General features: G+C 41.7%; 1 protein-coding gene across 6 annotated transcripts in view; it reads right to left on the bottom strand.

Moving 5' to 3' along the window:
* Positions 1-22,107, bottom strand: part of LOC121318624 (WD repeat-containing protein 44-like) — a 121,502-nt gene that overhangs the window by 6,395 nt on the left and 93,000 nt on the right. For all 6 annotated transcript variants that reach the window (XM_041255498.1, XM_041255495.1, XM_041255496.1 and 3 more), the window contains 10 exons: positions 21,545-21,649; positions 21,237-21,373; positions 19,818-19,895; positions 18,972-19,078; positions 17,473-17,624; positions 10,586-10,724; positions 10,098-10,162; positions 9,689-9,805; positions 9,247-9,369; positions 8,499-8,690 (listed from right to left, as the gene is read on the bottom strand). In XM_041255498.1, the coding sequence (XP_041111432.1) occupies positions 8,499-8,690; positions 9,247-9,369; positions 9,689-9,805; positions 10,098-10,162; positions 10,586-10,724; positions 17,473-17,624; positions 18,972-19,078; positions 19,818-19,895; positions 21,237-21,373; positions 21,545-21,649 (1,215 nt within the window). The remainder of the gene's footprint in view (positions 1-8,498; positions 8,691-9,246; positions 9,370-9,688; positions 9,806-10,097; positions 10,163-10,585; positions 10,725-17,472; positions 17,625-18,971; positions 19,079-19,817; positions 19,896-21,236; positions 21,374-21,544; positions 21,650-22,107) is intronic.

Below are 22,107 nucleotides of genomic sequence, written 5' to 3'. Positions count from 1 at the left end.
TGGGCCAAGCTGGCTTTATTCAATTTCATTGGTGTGACAGGACGGCCTGCTTAATTGCAAGGGCTCAAATGGAAGGTTTCATGAGTGCATGTAGCACCACGTTTAGCCTCCAGTGAGGAACAATGTCCTTCGTAGGCACCTGAAGCATGCAAACCCCTTGCAAAAATTGTCCTGCCAGGTAGTGAGCTCCTGGGAAGAGAGAGTCAATCCTGACATGGCAAGCTGAAATAGCTGCCACAACCCTTTGCGGTCCATTTATTCAGAGCCTGTCAGGCGCATCAGGTCCAATTTATTTTCACATGCACTGTTTATTTTACACACACTGTTTAAAACATTTAATTTCACAGTAAAACATATCAACAGGACACTCAGCACTACATCTCCAGCCCCGCCCCACCCCTTGTTCGCTGTATCCGAGGGCACATGCACAGGAGACCCAATTAAAGGGTCTGGGAAGCTGCTGCCATCAGGCCCAGAAGTTTCTGGAAAGTTAGTACTGTGAGTGCTCTGGAGCTGAAAAAGCTCCAAAACAAGTGGCTATTCTGTGCACTCTGCCATCCAACAGAATGGGCAGCATGGCCCTGGAGTCCATGCAAACTGCGATATAGGAGGCTGTCTGGGAATGCGTGAGCTAGCTCTTTGCACGATTCACTTTAAGGCCCAGCCGTTGAAGGTGGCTGGAGACAAGTTCTGTGTGGACCTCTGCCTGTGCTGGAGACTGGGAACAAATTAGCCAGTCATCCAGATAATTGAGTACTCTGATGCCTTTGAGTCTCAGTGACACCAAGATAGCATCCATGCACATGAAGGCATGGGGAGCTAGTGAGAGGACAAATTGCTAGACATGGAACTTGTACGCCGTTCCCTGAAAGGCGAACCACAGGTACGTCCTGTGCGCTGGTCCTCCTTCAGCTCAGATACATAAGAACATAACAACATAAGAAAGCTTACAAACGAGAGGAGGCCATTCGGCCCATCTTGCTCGTTTGGTTGTTAGTAGCTTATTGATCCCAAGATCTCATCAAGCAGCTTCTTGAAGGATCCCGGGTGTCAGCTTCAACAACATTACTGGGGAGTTGGTTCCAGATCCTCACAATTATCTGTGTAAAAAAGTGCCTCCTATTTTCTGTTCTGAATGCCCCTTTGTTTAATCTCCATTTGTGATCCCTGGTCCTTGTTTCTTTTTTTAGGCTGAAAAAGTCCCTTGGGTCGACACTGTCAATACCTTTTAGAATTTTGAATGCTTGAATTAGGTCGCCACGTAGTCTTCTTTGTTCAAGACTGAACAGATTCAATTCTTCTAGCCTGTCTGCATATGACATGCCTTTTAAGCCCGGAATAATTCTGGTCGCTCTTCTTTGCACTCTTTCTAGAGCAGCAATATCTTTTTTATAGCGCGGTGACCAGAACTGCACACAATATTCAAGATGAGGTCTTACTAGTGCATTGTACAGTTTTAACATTACTTCCCTTGATTTAAATTCAACACTTTTCACAATGTATCCAAGCATCTTGTTAGCCTTTGTTATAGCTTCCCCACATTGTGTAGATGAAGACATTTCTGAGTCAACAAAAACTCCTAGGTCTTTCTCATAGATTCCTTCTCCAATTTCAGTATCTCCCATATGATATTTATAATGTACATCTATTTCCTGCGTACAGTACCTTACACTTTTCTCTATTAAATGTAATTTGCCATGTGTTTGCCCAGTTCTGAATCTTGTCTAGATCATTTTGAATGATCTTTGCTGCTGCAACAGTGTTTGCCACTCCTCCTACTTTTGTGTCGTCTGCAAATTTAACAAGTTTGCTTACTATACCAGAATCTAAATCATTAATGTAGATTAGGAATAGCAGAGGACCTAATACTGATCCCTGTGGTACACCACTGGTTACCACACTCCATTCTGAGGTTTTTCCTCTAATAAGTACTTTCTGTTTTCTACATGTTAACCACTCCCTAATCCATGTACATGTGTTTCCTTGAATCCCAACTGCATTCAGTTTGAGAATTAATCTTTTGTGCGGGACTTTGTCAAAAGCTTTCTGGAAATCTAAATAAACCATGTCATAGGCTTTGCAATTATCCATTATCGATGTTGCATCCTCAAAAAAATCAAGCAAGTTAGTTAGACACGATCTCCCTTTCCTAAAACCATGTTGACTGTCTCCCAGGACCCTGTTACCATATAGGTAATTTTCCATTTTGGATCTTATTATAGTTTCCATAAGTTTGCATATAATAGAAGTCAGGCTTACTGGTCTGTAGTTACCTGGTTCAGTTTTGTTTCCCTTTTTGTGGATCGGTATTACGTTTGCAATTTTCCAGTCTGTCGGTACCACCCCTGTGTCAAGAGACTGCTGCATGATTGGTTAGCGGTTTGTAAATTACTTCTTTCATTTCTTTGAGTACTACTGGGAGGATCTCATCCGGCCCAGGGGATTTGTTTATTTTAAGAGCTCCTAGTCCCTTTAACACTTCTGCCTCAGTTATGCTAAAGTTATTTAAAACGGGATAGGAACTGGATGACATGTGGGGCATGTTGTCAGTATCTTCCTTTGTAAAAACTTGTGAAAAGTAATCATTTAATATATTTGCTATTTTTATTCTTCATCTACGATTTTGCCATTTGTATGGCTCCCTACAGGATAACCAGGATCGGTCCGAGGCCACCATCCCACTTGGGCACAAGGAAGTACCTGGAGTAGAACCCTTGCTCCAACTGGAGGGGATCTATTGTGCAAATAACCTGTTTTTATAGCTACCTCCTGAGACATGACAGCAACGTCCTGTGGGTCTGTGACTGATGTTGCAGTCATACCGAAAGGGAGGGAGCATCATGTTTGAACTGCAGCAAATAGCTGGTCTGAGCGGTAGGAAGCCAGATGTCTGTGGAGCACTGATGCCAATAGTCCAGATGGCTCCCTGAGATGGGGCATTGGGCCTGTGCCAGCAAATTCCTACGGCTGCTGCTTAGCCTGTGGCTTGGCCTGCGGTGTCTGTCTCTGCCCAGGGTAGTGGAACCTATTAAAGCCTACAAACATCATCTCTGGCAGCGGGCGCAGCCGGCTGTGCCGGTCTTTGAGGCTGCTGGGGCCTAGGACGGCAGCTCCTTAGTTGATTACTAATGAGCGATGCAGCATCTTGTCAACTGCGGGATCAAACGTATGCCCTGGAGTGACCAGGGTGTCCAACAGTGGTGCTTTGTCCACGTCAGACACGTGTGCCTGGGAAAGCCAAACCTGCCTACATGCAGCTACCAGCACAGCCAGGTTTCTACCCACAGCCTCTCTGTTGAGCTTGGACACACGGAGCAGGTTTTTGTTAACCAGGCACAGCTCGATTAGCTGTTGTGGTGAAAGCCAGTAGTTCTCAGAGAAGGACCACAGCAAATGCAACTGAAGCTTACCAGAACCCTATTGTAGTTCCCTAGCCGTGAGGCGAATACACTGACTGAATAGACTCTCGACGATCACCTCAGAGACACGGCACTGCTTGTTACGGTAGGCAGCGTCCTTGGATAGGTGCACTAAATTAGGCGCCTCCACCAAGGCAGCAACAGAAGCCTCAATTGGCGGAAAATGGGCCATGCCCAGCTTCTCCACATCATGCACCCTATAGGCATCCATTGACCAGGAAACAGCAGGAGCTGTTTGCTGGATGGTCCCAGAAAGACTGGATCTCAGAGAAAATCTGAATCAACTGGGGTGGATAAGGGAGAAGTGGCAGGCATGGGAAACAGACTGCAGTATGGGAAATTGACTGCCTTGTTTCCTCTGCTGTAGGCCAGGGCACTTGCAAGTGAAGTGGCCCTCTTGATTAGCGGTATAAGCTCTGCTGACAGGGAGATCTTAACCACAGGGGACAAGCTGTCGGACTCCTTAGACGGGAACGCCAGCTCCTGTTCGCCCACCTTCTCAGAGGTGGTGATGGACAGTATGTCCTCCTGTGACCAATCTGCGCTTGCATCCCCATGAGGCCCCAAGCAGGCAGACGGGGCAGGTGGAGTTGAACGTTGCTGCAGTAATTCAATGACAATGGTACTTGGTGGAAAAAAGCTGCCCAGTTTTCCACCTGCTCCAACCTCTTCTGTGGGGGAGGAGAAGGAGAGGTAACCCAAGCGGGAACAATTTGGTACTGTACTGGTTACCTGAACACTGGTCGGTAGTGGGTCGGTACTTGGAAGGTACTAGATCAGCATCAGACTGGCTCGGTGGCTTTTGCACCGCGTAGGATTGGTGGCTGTAGCATCGGGTCAAAACCGGGTCGATTTGGTGACTTACGTAATAAAATGTAAAAAATATGTATAATAAATATAATGTAATATATTAAATGTAATGTAATAAAAATTCTCCACAATTTAAGAAGACCCCTAATAATCATGGATGATATGCTGGCTAATATTATAATTTCAGCCATTGAGAAGAAGGGTATCAGGTATGTGACATTATTTTAATTAATGCATTACAAAGGAAACAATGTATTTAGGCGAAATTGGTTTATTGAAACAAAAAGTATGGTACATAAAGAAAATATTATGAATTTTAGTACAGCATGTGGATCTAGTCAGCACATACAAGGACAGGCCATTGGGAGACAATACATAAACCACACATTATGACACAGAACTAAAAAAAAAAAAAAAAGTGGGAAACACACATAAAGCAAAAATGTAGGGCACAGCTAATGGCCAAGACCAGAAGTAGTGGACGAATGAATGTTTGCTATATTAATATCTGCTATCTCCTGTGTCGTGAAGCATGGTTTATGTATTTTCTCGGCGAGTGACCGACCACTTGCTGTTCTGACTTGCTCTGTGCTACTGCTGCTCGACATGATCGCCACGTCTACATTCAAAATGGAGCCTTGCGGTGATGCAAGCGCATTCTGCCTCTTAAAGGGATTGCTGCCTGGCCCTGATTGGATAGTAGATTCCCCAACCTACTCAGCATTGATTGGCTGGGCACACACCTGCGCTGGTTTTTTTTTATTTCATCAGAATCACACTTTTGGAGAAGCCACTCCCTACGGGGCAGACGTGATTGACTTTAACCACTGCGTTTGCGATTCCACTCGTTTCACCAGAACAGAGCCCCTGGTCTGCATTCTTAATATAGCTGTTTACCACGCAGACTAAATCTATGAAGGAAGCTTAAGTCTGGTAAATTTAGTTTCCACCAAGTAATATGAGTAGGTGTTTTAAAGGAAGAGTTATCTTACTGGTACAGTCTCCGCATATAGGAACACCTAAGAGAACACTTCACAACAAATACAGAACTGTTTTCAATCTTCAATCTTTTCAAATGTGACTTGCCATCAAGAGAGTGTCTTGAGGCACGCTGACTTGTTTATTAAATCTTTCCAGAATTGCAGTCGTATCATTGACTTGGTTTGTATTCTAATTTCCACAAGTGCACCGCATTGCTACAAAATGGCAAGTAAACAAACGGCAAAATGCACCATTGCTTCTTGTGCTAGAAAAATTTGGAAATTCTTCAAGCTCTTGAAAAAACCTGAAATCGAAAAAGTCGTCAAGCAATTTGGTGCTTCCGCTCTGGCGAGTTGCTTCACCATTCTGTTAAATAATGTGCATGTCTTGCCATCAATATACTGTAAGGCCTATTCACCGTTTTCTGTATTTCATGTTTTTTGATGTGCAAGTCAGAGGCAGCACTGTAATAACAGTTTTTTTTTTTGTTTTTACCTTTTTGCGGTCCATTTATTCAGTGCCTGTCAGACACGTCAGGTCCAATTTATTTTCACACACGCGGTTTAAAAGTAATTTTATTCATAGTAAAACAGGTAAGAGGCACTGTATATCAACAGGACACCCAGTACTGCATCTCCAGCCCCGTCCCACCCCTTGATCGCTGTATTAACACCTTTCGTGCATAAAATCATCTCCTGATCACTCATTTTATCACCAAACTCATCAATAATACGATCCAAGTCATTATTTTATTACTACAACTTCTCAAAAAGCTCTGCAAATGTCTGTGATATTCTTTGAGTGATGGATGCTGAAGCAGCTATCTTGTTTGTTTATGTCCTTGTTATGTATGTGGCGAAGGGACTGCAGTGGCTCTCAAAAGTATTCACCCCTTGGACTTTTCCACATTTTATTGTGTTACAACATGGAATCAAAATTGATTTAATTAGGAGTTTCTGCCACATACCAACATTAAAAAAGTCCAGAGCGTTTTGTCAGAGTGAAAAATAAAATCTACAAATTGTTCTAAATTAATTACAAATACAAAACAGAAAATAATTGATTGCGTAAGTATTCACCCCCTGTGCTATGACACACCTGCTCTAGAAAGACTGCAAAGAAGAGCGACCAGAATTATTCCGGGCTTAAAAGGCATGTCATATGCAGACAGGCTAAAATAATTGAATCTGTTCAGTCTTGAACAAAGAAGACTACGTGGCGACCTAATTCAAGCATTCAAAATTCTAAAAGGTATTGACAGTGTCGACCCAAGGGACTTTTTCAGCCTGAAAAAAGAAACAAGGACCAGGGGTCACAAATGGAGTTTAGACAAAGGGGCATTCAGAACAGAAAATAGGAGGCACTTTTTTACACAGAGAATTGTGAGGGTCTGGAATCAACTCCCCAGTAATGTTGTTGAAGCTGACACCCTGGGATCCTTCAAGAAGCTGCTTGATGAGATTTTGGGATCAATAAGCTACTAACAACCAAACGAGCAAGATGGGCCGAATGGCCTCCTCTCGTTTGTAAACTTTCTTATGTTCTTATGTTCTTAAGTTCTGGTGCAACCAATTGTCTTTAGAAGTCACATAATTAGTTGAATGGAGTCTACCTGTGTGCAATTAAGGTGTTTCACATGATTTCAGGTTAAATACACCTGTCTCTGGGAGATCCCACAGTTGGTTAGTACATTTCATAACAAAACCTACATCAAGAAGACGACAGAACATTCAAAGCAAATCCTGAATAAGGTTCTTAAAAACACCAAACAAGGGTAGGATATAATAACATATCCCCCGGAGCACAGTAAAGTCCATTATTAAGAAATGGAGGAAATATGACACAACTGTGAATCTGTCTAGAACAGGCTGTCCTCAAAAACTGAGTACCCGGGCGAGAAGGGCACTAGTCAGGGAAGCCACCAAGAGGCCTATGGCAACTTTAAAGGAGTTACAGTCTTCCACGACTGAGCTGGGAGACACTGTGCATACAGCAACAATAGCCCGGGTGCTTCACAAAACTGGCCTTTGTGGGAGAGTGGCAAAAAGAAAGCCATTGTTGAAATAAACTCGCATCAGATCTCGGCTAGAGTTTGCCAGAAGGCATGTGGGAGACTCTGAGACCAAGTGGAAGAAGATTCTATGGTCTGATGAGACCAAAACAGAGCTAACACCGCACATCATCCTGAGAACACCATCCCTATCGTGAAGCATGGTGGTGGCAGCATCATGCTATGGTGATGATTCTCTACGTCAGGGCCTGGAAAGCTTGTGAAGATAGAGGGCAAAATGGATGCAGCAAAGTACAGAGAAATCCTGGAGGAAAAACTGCTGAAGTCTGCAAGAGACCTGGGACTAGGGAGAAGATTAATCTTCCAGCAGGACAATGACTCCAAACATACAGCCAAAGCCACACTAGAGTGGCTTAAAAACAAAAAGGTAAATGTCCTGGAGTGACCCAGTCAAAGCCAGGACCTCAATCCAATTGAGAATATGTGAAAAGAGTTGAAAATTGCTGTTCACCAAAGATCCCCATCCAACTTGACGAAGCTTGAGCAATTTTGCAAAGAAGAATGGTCAAAAAATGCAGTGTCCAGATGTGCAAAGCTGGTAGAGACTTAACCAAATAGACTCATGGCTGTAATTGCTGCCAAAGGTGCCTCTACCAAATATTGACTCAAGGGGCTGAATACTTATGCCTTCAATTATTTTCTGTTTTATATTTGTAATTAATTTAGAACAATTTGTAGATTTTATTTTTCACTTTGAGATTTGGACATTTTTGTGCTGGTCAGCGACAAAAAACCCTAATTAAATCCATTTTGATTCCATGTTGTAATACAATAAAATGTGGAAAAGTCCAAGGGGGGGTGAATACTTTTGAGAGCCACTGTATGTGTATTGCTCAGATCCGCCTCCTTTTTTTTTTTTTGGTTTCTCTTGGCTAATCAGTTTAATCAGAATAATCAGTTCTAACACAAAAACTATTACAAAATTCCTTACAAGCTATCTCCTTTGTTGTGTGTCCGTGTTATCTCTGTGGTGCAGAGGCTATCTGTATTGCTCAGATATGCCCCTTTTTTCGGCTTCATTCGGCTCCTATCAGTATCACTCAGCCATTGAAAGGTTTTCTTGGCTCTAGAGACCTGTGCTTGACATCTTTTTGATGATGTCGGACAGTGTCCGACATCAGACCGGAAAGGAAAAATTGTAATGTTGGACCTGCTCCGAAATAGGACCGCAAAAGGTTAATTAGAAGTGAAAAGAAATCTAATCTAACTTCAGTTACCTCTGTGTCATAGAAGATGCATCTCCCATCGTAAGTGCCAATAACAGCATACTTCCCATTCTGACAGAAGTTAGCAGCTGTTATCAACCTTGTCTGTCCGTCCACTTCATTCCAGAGCGCCACTTTCTTGTCAGGAATGTTCCACAGACGCAGTTTGCCATCCAGGGACCCACTTAAGAAATACCTGTCATCCTAAAGAGGAAACAAAATTCATGAAGCGGGTGAGAGAAGCAAGATCATTCTTTACATAGAAACACATTGTAAAGAAATGATCTTCTCATTCCAGCTATAATGTTCAGCAGGCTTTACTTTAAACAAAGTATCTATGCTTCTTTCCACTTATTAATGTAGAATTAATCTTTCTAGTATGTTAATAACTGTTTATGTACTGTGTTTGTATTTTCTAGAGCGAGCCATAAATAGTTAAAATACAAAGACATAAAGAGGACATCAAGGCAGACTGTAGACCCTGAATGCATTGACTAATTATTTCTACTCTCATGAACGGTCCATCTCCACTGTTACACATGCATTTACTTGAATTACAGTATATTATACAGTTCACAAGATGGGAACAATATTCCAGCATCATGCTCTTTATTATACTGCCAGTCTGTGGCACTCCTGTGCCATAACAAAGAGCTCCACAGATATGATAGCAATGGGTTCCACCAATCTGCTCGGAATCACTCCAATGGTGCACTTGGAATGAGCTCAGTGCTATAATATAAAAATGGGAAGCACTTACCCTAGGATGGAAAGCAATTGCAGTGACGAAGTCAATATGCTGAAAGCAGCATAAACACTCCCTCCGGGATATGTGCCACAACCTCACTGTCTTGTCCATGGACGAGGAAAGTAAAAAGTAGTTCTGCAGAAAAAAAGGATGTTTTTGTTTCACTTACAAGTACTTATAAGATTTCAACTGACTAGTTCATACGATTGATAACCAATAACTACAGTAAATGATATTTAATTTCCATCTGTTGCTGTGTAAATTTGTGACACTCAGCTTTTACTTATGATTTTTTTTTTTTTTTTTTTTTTTTTTACATTTTCTTTTTGTAGATGTCTAAAAATCAAGAGTTTATCTGAGCTTTACATTTTATTATGCCATATTAAATGTGAATGAATTGGTGAATGAATGTGAATGAATTTCTAGCACTCTGTTGGTTTTTCTGAACTCCTACCTTAGACCAGGAGAGGTCAAGCAGATCTGCAGTGTGGCCTTTGTACTTGCAAAATGTCTGCTGTCGGAAAGGAACACTTTTATCATCAAGGTCAGGATCTTCAGGAGAATTATTCACCTTGGAACACAATTAGGCAGGTTAAGATGCTGACTTCTTCAGTACTGTGAAATATTTTAATTATTTGTAATATTACCTGACAAGGACAACTGTCATGTTTGTACAATACAAGAACAAAATGAGTGCTGTTTCTGATTTAGCATTTGGTGTCCTCAGGCTGTTTCAAAAACATCTATACAATTGTACACAGATATCACAGACAGGAATTTCAACCTTACTATACTGTGCACTGTGGCTGATAAAGACAACACTGTATACCTTTGTGTATTTTATAACAGCAAAAAACACTTACTCCAGTGTCTGTCTCGGACTTTGAAGAATTCAGACTTTCTTGAGAAGGTGAGGGAGAAACACGACCTAAAGAAAGCCAAGGCAAGAAACATGGATCATCGTTTTACAGTAACAAACACATGAAAGAGCTTCACCTCGTGTCTACATTAGAGGATACAGCATGAATGTTCCTGGAGTGCTGTAATCATTCCACAAATGAGAGTGGCTGAAACCCACCATCCTCATGGTTCAGAGTAAAATAACTACAGAACTCCAAAACACTCGCGATGCTGTTTATACAACAAGTAAAATGTATGCAAAGAAAGCATTTCTAAAGCTAAATTAAAGAACAAAAATACAGAATTCAAAAGAATTATTATTTCCTTAGTTCAAGCTCTGCATTTGGGTGCAGAAGTACAGCAACCTACTAGATTTCCATCATTGCTTGTCATGGCTCTTATTTGATTCAAAATGTGCTACTATATAGGTTTATTAATTCACTTAGATCACCTTCAGTGTTGTATTTCATTCTCATGTTGTTGAAATAGTCAAAGGCATTTTTTAGAACCCATATTCGGACTACTTTGTCTTGCCCAGCAGTTGCCAGTAATCTTCCACAGTGAGAGAATTTCATGGTCCACACAGCGCCCTAGAGGAATGTAATGAACCAAGCAGTTAGAAAACTGGACAGCATTCACATTTATCATCTTCGGCTAATGTGCAAGCTATTCTTTACTTTATTTTTTTACACAGAGAATCGTGGGAGTCTGGAACCAACTCCCCAGTAATGTTGTTCAAGCCGACACCCTGGGATACTTCAAGAAGCTGCTTGATTCTGTGATCAATAAGCTCTTAACAACCTAACAAGCAAGGTGGGCCGAACAGCCTCCTCTCATTTGTTACAAACCCTCACAATTCTCTGCATAAAAAAGTGCCTCCTATTTTCTGTTCTGAATGTCCCTTTATCTAATCTCCATTTGTGACCCCTGGTCCTTGTTTCTTTTTTCAGGTTGAAAAAGTCCCTTGGGTCGACATTGTCAATGCCTTTTAGAATGCTGAATGCTTGAATCAGATCACTGCGTAGTCTTCTTTGTTCCAACACTGAACAGATTCAATTCTTTAAGCCTGTCTGCATATGACATGCCTTTTAAACCCAGAATAATTCTGGTTGCTCTTCTTTGCACTCTTTCTAGAGCAGCAATATCCTTTTTGTAGTGAGGTGACCAGAATTGAACACAAAATTCTAGATGAGGTCTTACTAATGCATTGTAAAGTTTTAACATTACTTCCCTTGATTTAAATTCAACAATTTTTTAGATTGATAATTACTCAAAACCATCATCTACTCTTTCTTACTACATTTATTCACAAGCCCCCAACAAGCATCGGGACAGATGATACAGCAAGTCCTTCAAGGAGGCACAACACATTACTGCTGCCAAATAACTACAGAGAGAGTTTGTGGAGGCTTTTAGGAGAAGAGAACAGCAAGCTGGAATCAAGGACATTACATTAAGCTCTTAAGAACGGCCTGCTTTACTGAAATTAAGCTGGGAAAAAAATTGGGAGATACCTATTGCAACTGAACATCATTAAAAGCAGAAAATAAGTCCCTGATTTAATTTTATATATATATGAGAATGCACGTTTGGGTGAATGGGCTAAGGGTTTTAATTGTTTTATGGTTTAGTTATCCCCTGCACCTGGTGGTAATTGTAAATTAGAGCCAGGTGCAGGGTATTTAAGAGAGGCAGCCTCAAGGCTGCTGAGAGAAGAGCCCGGCTGTGTGTGTGAGCAGTCGTATGCAGAGTAAGGTGTTGTGTGAAAAACTTTTATTGTGTTTGTGTAGCAGGTAAACGGCTTAGCCGTCCTGCGTGTTAGTTAGGTTCATGTTGGTGTTTAGTGAGAGCTCCAAAATGGAGTTAGGTTTTTGTTTCTGTTTTGTTTGTTTTGATGTGTGTTTATTAAAATTGCGCGTCAGCGCTTAAAAAAATTCAATTTCTGTGTCCTGGGTCCGGTCTTAAAGAGGCAACGAACCGTGAGAGTGAGAGGATCTTTCACATATGGTGGCAGCGTGTGTGGGCGCCCCTACGACCCAGAAAAATGTAAAGTATAGAGGAATTATTCGCTACGATCAACCGACACACCGCTGCTCAAAAAGAGCAGGATAAAAAGTGGAGGCAAGAGCTAGGGCTACCGAAGCGGGAGCCGACGGAGCTGGAGCTGCTGCTCCAAAAGTGGGGACAGGCCCCGCTGTCCCCACAGCCCAGAGAGGGAGAAGCAATGAACAAAGAGGAGGAGGTGAGGTGCCCACCTCCATCACCCCAGCGAACCAGTCCGGCACTGCCAGTTGCGGTCCCTTGCCCCTTGCTCCTGGACACCCTGTCGGTCTTCCTAGACCTTCCTGCACTGGACCTGGAGCCCAGGAGTCTACAACATTGGCCACAGCTTTTCCCCTGGTTCCCTGCTCTGCTCTTCCGAAGCACCCAGACGTTGCTGGTGCTCCCCCTGTTCGCTGCTTCGCTTCCCCTGGGTGATCGGACATCGCTGCGCCGGTCCCCAGGGGAAGATCTCTGCCCTCTGCTGCATCCTCCTGTTTCCTGGTCGTTGCTTCGGTTGGCCCTGTCATCCCGATGGGGTCCCTTGTCGCCGGTTCATGGTCCCTTCCCGGATGTGCTGGAAGGTCCAACCCACCCTCAAGTCCGCCCGTGGAAGAGGGCGGAAATTGACATTTCTGGACTTGAGTGTGGGTGGGTGTGTTTTAGGGGAGGGGGTGGCCTTGGTATGGCCGGTCAGTGTTGCACACTTGGGGTCAGTGCTTAAAGAAATTCAATTTCTGTGTCCTGGTTCTGGTCTTAAAGGGGCAACGAATCGTGAGAGTGAGAGGATCTATATATATATTATATATTATATATATATATATATATATATATATATATATATAGATATAGATATAGATATAGATATAGATATATACAGTGCATATAGTAAATTCATCCCCCCCCATTGGACGTTGTCACAGATTGTTGAACAAACTGTTTTTACCGCCCCCCGGGGGGGGGGGGGGGGGGGGTAGTAAAAACAAATCAATTAAAAATAAAAACCTGAAAAGTCTTCATTTGAGAAGTATTCACCCCCTTTGCTATGAAACTCCTAAATAAGCTCATGTGCAACCAACTGCCTTCAAAACTCACACAATAAGCGATGTCCGATCACCCAGGGGAAGCGAAGCAATAAAAATGGTTCAAATGATTTCAGATTAAATACACCTGTCTCTTTAAGGTCCCACAGTTGGGTAGTGCATTCAAAGCAAAGACACTACCATGAAGACCAAGGAGCTTTCAAAACAACTCTAGGATAAATTTGTGGAAAGGCACAGATCAGGGGAGTGATATAAAAAGATTTCAAAGGCATTGAATATTCCCTGGAGCACAGTCAAGTCGATCATTAAGAAGTGGAAGATATACAGCACCACCTAGAATCTGCTTACAGCAGGCCGTCCTCTCAAACTGAGCATCCGGGTGAGAAGGGCATTGGTCAGAGAAGCCACCAAGAGGCCAATGACAACTCAAAGACCTCAGCGTTCCATGGCTGAGATGGGAGAAACTGTCCATGTGTCAACAATAGCTGAGGTACTCCACAAATCTGGCCGGTGGAAGAGTGGCACGAAGGAAGCAGTTTCTGAAAAAAGCCCATGTAAAATCCCATTTGGAATTTGCAAAAAAGGCATGTGGGAGACTCTGAAAAGATGTGAGAAAAGATTCTGTGATCTGATGAAACAACAATTAAACTATCTGGCCTAAATGCCAAGCGTCATGTCTGGCGCAAACCCAACACATCACCCAGGTAACACCATCCCTACCATGAAGCATGGTGGTGTCAGCATCATCCTATGGGGATGCTTTTCATCGGCAAGGTCTGGGAAGCTTGTGAGGGTAGAGGGCAAAATGGATGGAGCTAAACACAGGTAAATCCTTGAGGAAAACCTGCTTCAGTCTGTAAAAGACCTAAGACTGGGACAGAGATTCACCTTTCAAAAAATCCAAATGTTGAGTAGGTTGTGTAAATCAAAGGAGAAAAAATCCCATTTAAATGCATCAAGATTTTTCATGTTGTAACACAACAAACTGTGAAAACGTCCAAGGGGGGGTGAATACTTACTATACACACTGTATATAATACATATACAGTGGCTCTCAAAAGTATTCACCCCCCGGGGACTTTTTTCCACATTTTATTGTGTTACAACATGGAATCAAAATGGATTTAATTAGGAGTTTTTGCCACTGATCAACACAAAAAAGTCCATAATGTCAAAGTGAAAAATAAAATGTACAAATTGTTCTAAATTAATTACAAATATAAAACAGAAAATAATTGATTGCATAAGTATTCACCCCCTTGAGTCAATATTTGGTAGAGGCAACTTTGGCAGCAATTAAAGCCATGAGTCTATTTGGATAAGTCTCTACCAGCTTTGCACATCTGGACACTGCAGTTTTTGCCCATTCTTCTTTGCAAAATTGCTCAAGCTCCGTCAAGACCCTTTGGTGAACAGCAATTTTCAACTCTTTCCACATATTCTCAATTGGATTGAGGTCCAGGCTTTGACTAGGCCACTCCAGGACATTGACCTTTTTGTTTTTAAGCCACTCCAGTGTGGCTTTGGCTGTATGTTTGGGGTCATTGTCCTGCTCGAAGATGAATCTTCTCCCAAGTCCCAGGTCTCTTGCAGAATTCAGCAGGTTTTCCTTCAGGATTTCTCTGTACTTTGCTGCATCCATTTTGCCCTCTATCTTCACAAGCTTTCCAGGCCCTGACACAGAGAAGCATCACCATAGTATGATGCTGCCACCACCATGCTTCACGGTAGGGATGGTGTTCTCAGGATGATGTATGTTTGGCTTGCGCCAAACATAGTGCTTAGCGTTGAGGCCAAAAATTTTTGTCTCATCAGACCACAGAATCTTCTTTCACTTGGTCTCAGAGTCTCCCACCTGCCTTCTGACAAACTCTAGCCGAGATCTGATGAGAGTTTTTTTTTCAACAATGGCTTTCTTTTTGCCACTCTCCACAAAGGCCAGTTTTGTGAAGCACCCGGGCCATTGTTGCCGTATGCACAGTGTCTCCCAGCTCAGCCGTGGAAGACTGTAACTCCTTTAGAGTTGCCATAGGCCTCTTGGTGGCCTCCCTGACTAGTGCCCTTCTCGCCCGGATATTCAGTTTTTGAGGACGGTCTGTTCTAGACAGATTCACAGTTGTGCCATATTCTCTCCATTTCTTAATAATGGACTTTATTGTGCTCTGGGGGATATGTTCTTATATCCTACCCCTGATTGGTGCTTTTAAGAACCTTATTCCGGATTTGCTTAGAATGTTCTATCGTCTTCATGATGGAGGTTTTGTTAGGAAATGTACTAACCAACTGTGAGACCTCCCAGAGACAGGTATATTTAACATGTAATCATGTGAAACACCTTAATTGCACACAGGTGGACTCCACTCAACTAATTATGTGACTTCTAAAGACAACTGGTTGCACCAGAACTTATTTAGGTGTGTCATAGCAAAGGGGGTGAATACTTAATTACTTATGCAATCAATTATTTTCTATTTTATATTTGTAATTAAATTTAGAACAATTTATAGATTTTATTTTTCACTTTAACATTATGGACTTTTTTGTGTGTTGATCAGTGGCAAAATCTCCTAATTAAATCCATTTTGATTCCATGTTGCAACACAATACAATGGTGGAAAGTCCAAGGGGGGTGAATAGTTTTGAGAGCCACTGTACATATACACACAATGCTGTGCAAAAGTCTTAGACATGTTGCATCTTTCTACTAAGATGCAATATGAGCATCAATAATTTACTCAAAGCCTCCATTAGTGTTTTCTACCATCACAACAAGTGAAATAGCTCACATCACTCAATTTTCAAGGTGTGGTATCTGAAGCATAATCAGGTATTAGAAGCTGGGTTTTTCGACCCAAAAGCTGTCTAACAAGGATGAACAACACTTGAAGATAAAATCCTTTAAGAATAGACAGAAGTGTGTGTGTATATATATATATATATATATATATTATATATATTTTTTAATCTGTGTGTGTGTGTTGTAGGTGTCACAGGATATCTTATAGGAAGTGGGGGAATACCCCAAAATGTTCACCTTTTGTTGCCTTACAGCCTGGAATTAAAATGCATTAAAATAGTTGTTCTTCTCATTTATCTACACATAAACAATATCCCAAGCACTCCACAAATCTGGCCTGTATGGAAGGGTGGCAAGAAGGAAGCCATTACTCGAGAAAGCCCACCTTGAATCCCATTTGAAGTATGCAAAAAAACACTCAGGTGATTCTGTAGCCATGTGGCAAAACATTTTGTGGTCTGACAAAACTAAAATGGAACTTTTTGGCCTAAACACAAAACGTAATGTTTGGCTCAAACACAACACAGAGCATCACTCAAAGAACACCATCCCTACTGGGAAGCATGGAGGTGGCAGCATCATGTTATGGGAATGTTTCTCGTTGGCAGCGACTGGAGCAATTGTCAGGATAGAAGGGAAAATGAATGGTGTACAGTGTAAAAAAAAAAAAGTGTACAGAAAAGTCCTTGAGGAAAACCTGCTGCCTTCCACAAGAAAGCTGAAACTGGGACAGATGTTCACCTTTCAGCATGACAATGACCCAAAGCACACAGCCAAAGCTAAGGAACAAAAAAGTAAATGTTCTTGAGTGGCCTAGTCAGAGCCCGACCTAAATCCAATCGAAAATTTGTGGCATGACTTGAAGATTGCTGTCCAGCAACGCTCCTCAAGGAACTTGACAGATCTTTAACAGTTTTGTAAAGAAAAATGGTCAAATATTGCCAAATCTAGGTATGCAAAGTTGGTAGAGACCTATCCCAACAGACTCACAGCTGTAATTGCTGCCAAAGGTGCTTCCACCAAGTATTAACTCAGGGGGGTGGAGACTTATCTAATTATGATATATCAGTTTTGTATTTTTAATCTATAATTCACCTAAAAATCTCACCTCACTTAAATGCATGAAACTCTGAGGCACTGACGCAACAAAATATGAAAAAAGTTCAAGGGGGTGTAGACTTTCTATATATATATATATATATATATATATATATATATATATATATAGATATAGATATAGATATATTATATATATATATATATATATATATATATATATATAGATAGATAGATAGATAGATAGATAGATAGATAGATAAATAGATAGATAGATAGCCTGGTTCTGTTCCAGGGTGATCAGATTAGAGTAGCACAGTCCTGTTCAGGATTGTGGTATTGTTTAATGCAGCCCTGCTGTTCAAATCACATTACGAGGGTCTTTGGGTCTCCACCACTCACCATGTGCTCTCCACTTAAATCCTGAACAACTTTTATTTGGTCAAAGTCAAAAGGCCCTTTAAAGCCATGAGCTGCCTTAAACTTGACAGGTCTTGTGTACGGCATTCCCTCATCATCACTCGAGGAGGGGTCGTCCTGATCAGTGTGGAACACTGTGGAGAAACACAACACAGCACTGATTCAGCTGAGTGCACGGCAGAGAGTGGGATCACTCATTGCAATGCTCAGCAGACACAATTTAATTTTAAGTGAATTGATAAACACTCTGGAACCAGCAGTGCTTGAAGCCCCACAGAATATGAAAGACTGGAGAGTAAACAAGCAATTCAGTGACGTGTGTATGCCGCCTTGAGTGTAAATATAAAATGAGACCTATCAGTATTGTGAATGTATCACCACACTTTCCATATCCAAGAAATGCACATGTGCAAACATAAGCTTGACACACACAGCTAATTCATGATCATGACCAAGTTTCATCCCAATTGACTAAGCACTTATCTAGATAAATATCAGTGTGAAATACAAACATTAAGGCAGACAGCCGCCACATACCACATGATTCTGATTCAATATCCTGAGCCCCTTTCACACTGGCATGCTCAACCCGAGTCAGAATCTACCTAGGTCAGGATCACTTTTGATAAAGCACGGTTGATCTGAGTGAAGGCGCAAGTGCACAATGTGCGTATCAATGCCCCGGAAGCAGCTTGTTATGGACGCTTCTATCCAAGCTTCTCTGGATTTAACCGTTGGCCCAAATGTTAATTAGAGCAAATGTTTCTACATTCTTGCAGCAATCTGGCTCATGGTGTGTCTCAATCAACACAAATATGGCTAAATAGCACAAACAGAAATGTTCCTTGCTGAAGTGAAACCTTCATGCAAGCGCGGCTGTTTGTTATTGCGTCGGCTCACGAACGGCGATCAAGATTTTTGTCTTGCTCAACCGGGGTCAAAGTGTTTCAACCCACATCCTGAGGTGGCTCGCTGGGACCCGGGTTAACCTGGTTACGACCCAGGTATGTGGTTTCACACTACGTAGGATTGACCCGGGTAGTCAGGACCCAGGTCCAGACTCTGGTAGGAGTGCCAGTGTGAAAGGGGCTCTGGTTTAAAAGGGAGTCCTTACAGAGTTTAATTGCAATTGGAAAAGCAGTTCTCTAGACCAGTGGTTTTCAACCCGCTCTAGTTGGGCACCGATCACGTGGCTAATCAGAGGAATTCTGTGTAATAACAGTCCAAACAGTTTGTCATTGTGTCATTATGCTGGGTACTGATGTGTACCGGCCTTGTTTTTTCAGCGGACACTTTTTTTTTTTTTTTTTTTTTTTTTTTTTTAAATCGCTCTTCCTGCAGTGATTTAGAGGACAAATCTCAAACCTCAGTGCACTAGAGTGGCCATTTTGAAACATGGGGAATGTTATATTTTTCGGAACCCCGTTATTTAGTCTTTAACCAAACTGCAGGAATGGTTTGAAAGTGTTGCCTGTTCATACCTTCATCTCGGACGCTTTTCACCTTGTTCACAGCCTTTTCCCCATACTCTTCAGCAAGATGTTTGGCCCTCTTCACAGATTTGCCCAAAAACTTCTTAAACTGTGTTCTAGAATTGGAAAAAAAATAAACAGTTCGTTTTTACTAAAAAAATAAATAAAAAAGTGTTAGGTAATATAAAACTATGACAAGCTATGAACTACACTAAAATATGTTTGGCAATGTTATGCGTAGCAAGGGTTCATCATTATGGGTCAGTTGTGGCTATTTTTCTGAGTTTGCTACTATTCGATTTTTATTTTTTTGCCAAATCGACGATTAATATTGATGTTTAATTTAGAAAGAATTTAGCGTTTTTTCTCTCAAATAAACTTTACTCTTGCCCCCCATTTACAAATCAAACTAGTAACTGTTCACCGTATACCTAAAGAAAAAGCTTACATACACCTTAACCCGCTAATTTCAAAGTAGACGCTTTGAATGACAGGTGCTGTAGCTGACAAATGAGAGCATTTTAGCACTACTTCAGTCAAAAAGATCTGTGAGAACAGGGTGACCACTGAGATGACTTACCATGACCCCCAGACATTCAGAGCGGAACGGAGATGGGACAGACGGCACGTATAAAAACTACACAAACTAGAGGTGATTTCTAAATTATTATTTTTGGTAAGAAAATAAAAAAGAGTGAGTGGTTTTACCGATGTTTATCGTATATAAATTTCAGTCAAACTGATATTTTTGGGGGAATTTGACATTTAGCGAGCTTTGACAATTAATATTAAAAAGTAGCAAGCCTGTATATGTCCCTATTGCACCTTCAAAAACAATAATATTAAAATCCTTACGTTTTCTGTTTCAGTTTTCCCCCATCAGTGTCAGCTGACTGCGACTTATCTTCATCATCTGACTGTGCTGCATCGTTACTGTGAAGAAGAAAAAACTAAAATATTTCAGCCGTTGTTCAGACAGAGAGTGCAATTTTTTTATGCACACAAGAGGGAGCTAGACCTTGGAATGCCACGACTGCATCAGGTAAAAGCAGATACCTAGGAACGCCACGACTGCATCAGGTAAAAACAGATTCGCAAGGGTAGGTACATTCAGTACACTGAGCTTATTACAAATCCACCAGAGCTAATCTAGCACATATTAATCTGGAAAGGGTAAAACTGTTATGCAACACTAGTCTTATTTCCATCCCTGTACTGCATAATAATACAGAACTTAGAGGAGCAGATGGATTAAAGTACTAATACCATTATTTGTTTAACCAGCAGTTTTTGATGTCCGGCCTGTTTTTCTAACTAAAAAGGCAAAGCAATAATTACAGGCAAGGGAGGACAGTAATCTTCTGACTCTTGGGTTACACTCATGGTAATGCTATTATTGAGATGTTTTTCCCCAGCCTTTGGTCATCCAGTTCCATTGTGACTATTAGAGTAATAACATCACAACACATCACCTTCTGCTAACCACAATAGGATTTACTCTAGAAGCGCTGTTCGTGTGCACCAGCCCCCACAGATCAGCTAGTTCATGGCCACATACAGTAATTATGACTCTCAAAAGTAAGGGGTGGGGTTAGTCTGCATGTCAATGCTAGACTCTTAAGGTTCTTATGGAGGTAGACATTGCTTTCAAAGATGCTCTTTTTTGGTGCAAATAAAATAGGTGGTTTCCTATTGAACTGATTTCACATGTACTCACAAAATTCTGCACCTTCTAATAAAATAATAATAAAATTACTTCTCAACTGCATTGAGCTGGTATGGGAGTGGCGAACACACGCTGTCCTCCAAAGTGTGTGCCGTCAGCCAACCACTTCTTTTCACACTGCAGACCCACCATGCAGCCACCTCAGAGCTACAGCATCGGAGGACAACGCAGCTCTTGGCAGCATACAGGCAAGCCCGCAGGCGCCAGGCCAGACTGCAGGGGTTGCTGGTGAACGGTGAGCCAAGGACAATTGTGTGCCATCCCCTGGGAGCTCCCGTACATGGTCGGCAGTGGAATAGCCTGGGTTCGAACCGGCGACATCCAGGCTATAGGGTGCATCCTGTACTTCACACGAAAGCACCTTTAACGGATGTGCCACTCGGGATCCCAACTTAGCATTTTAACCCAAGATGTCAAAGAAAACACTGAAATCCCTCTGGATTTACAGTAAGCAGAAACAAGCAAGAAGCATGTAACACGAGCAGGACTTGGACTCTCAAACAACCAAGGAGCATGTGACACGAGGAGGAGGACTCAGACTCTCTTACGTCACATATTCCTTTGTTCTCCTCATGATGTGCAATGTCAGCGGGTTGATTCCTGTGGGCAGCTTTTCTTCTGCTAAGCTGAGCGGGATCTCTTCTCCAGTGTCCAGGTTTTTAATCATCACACTTGCCAAAATTTCCTGGAGAAAAAAGTAAAAACCAAAAGTTTTTACAGTAGCTTGCCAATGTGTCATCCTTTATACGGGGATAATACTGGTGGAAATCATGGAAGGCATTAGCAAAAGGTCTGCTGGACTTTCTTTTAGTTTCAAAGAGTATCGATATTCTATGAGGTTTGCAATCTAGGTTACCTCGTCTGTGAGCTCACGTCCAGAGTTGGATCTGGGTCTTTGTGGTCCTGAAGCTTCACTCCCATAGGTGGTAGAGGACTGTCCATCAGCTGCCTTGCCATTCTCCTGCAATTTGGGAGAAACATCTTTGTAAATTGTATTTAGATGTAGGAGTGTCTCATTTCAGTGTGTGTAAAGAGCTGGCCTGACTCCCTCCTAGGGGTGTCAGTTTACGATTAATTTCCTAAATGTTTAAACTTTAGGATTTAACACGTTAAAAATTGACATTTTAACATATGTATTGAGATGTTTGTAACCAAATCAGAAAAGCCATCATAAAATCCCTCCATCACTATTTTGTAAATGACTACAACAGGCCTTAGTGCACAAGACTGTATGCGAGGTGCATTTAATAGTACAATATATGGAAAGAACTAAGAAAAAATAGGAACTAAATTAACTGACACTGTATATTTACTACTATGTAAACACTAAGGCTAACAACTACATTTGGCCTGCATGTTTTTGCAACATTCTAAATTTTTAACACTTGGCTAACATTTTAATTTAATAAACTCTAAACA

This window comes from Polyodon spathula, chromosome 7 (assembly GCF_017654505.1).
Source record: "Polyodon spathula isolate WHYD16114869_AA chromosome 7, ASM1765450v1, whole genome shotgun sequence".
In the NCBI taxonomy this organism is placed as follows: Eukaryota; Metazoa; Chordata; class Actinopteri; order Acipenseriformes; family Polyodontidae; genus Polyodon; species Polyodon spathula.
The sequence above is the reverse complement of the archived record's forward strand: the minus strand, read 5'-3'. Positions and strand labels throughout refer to the sequence as shown.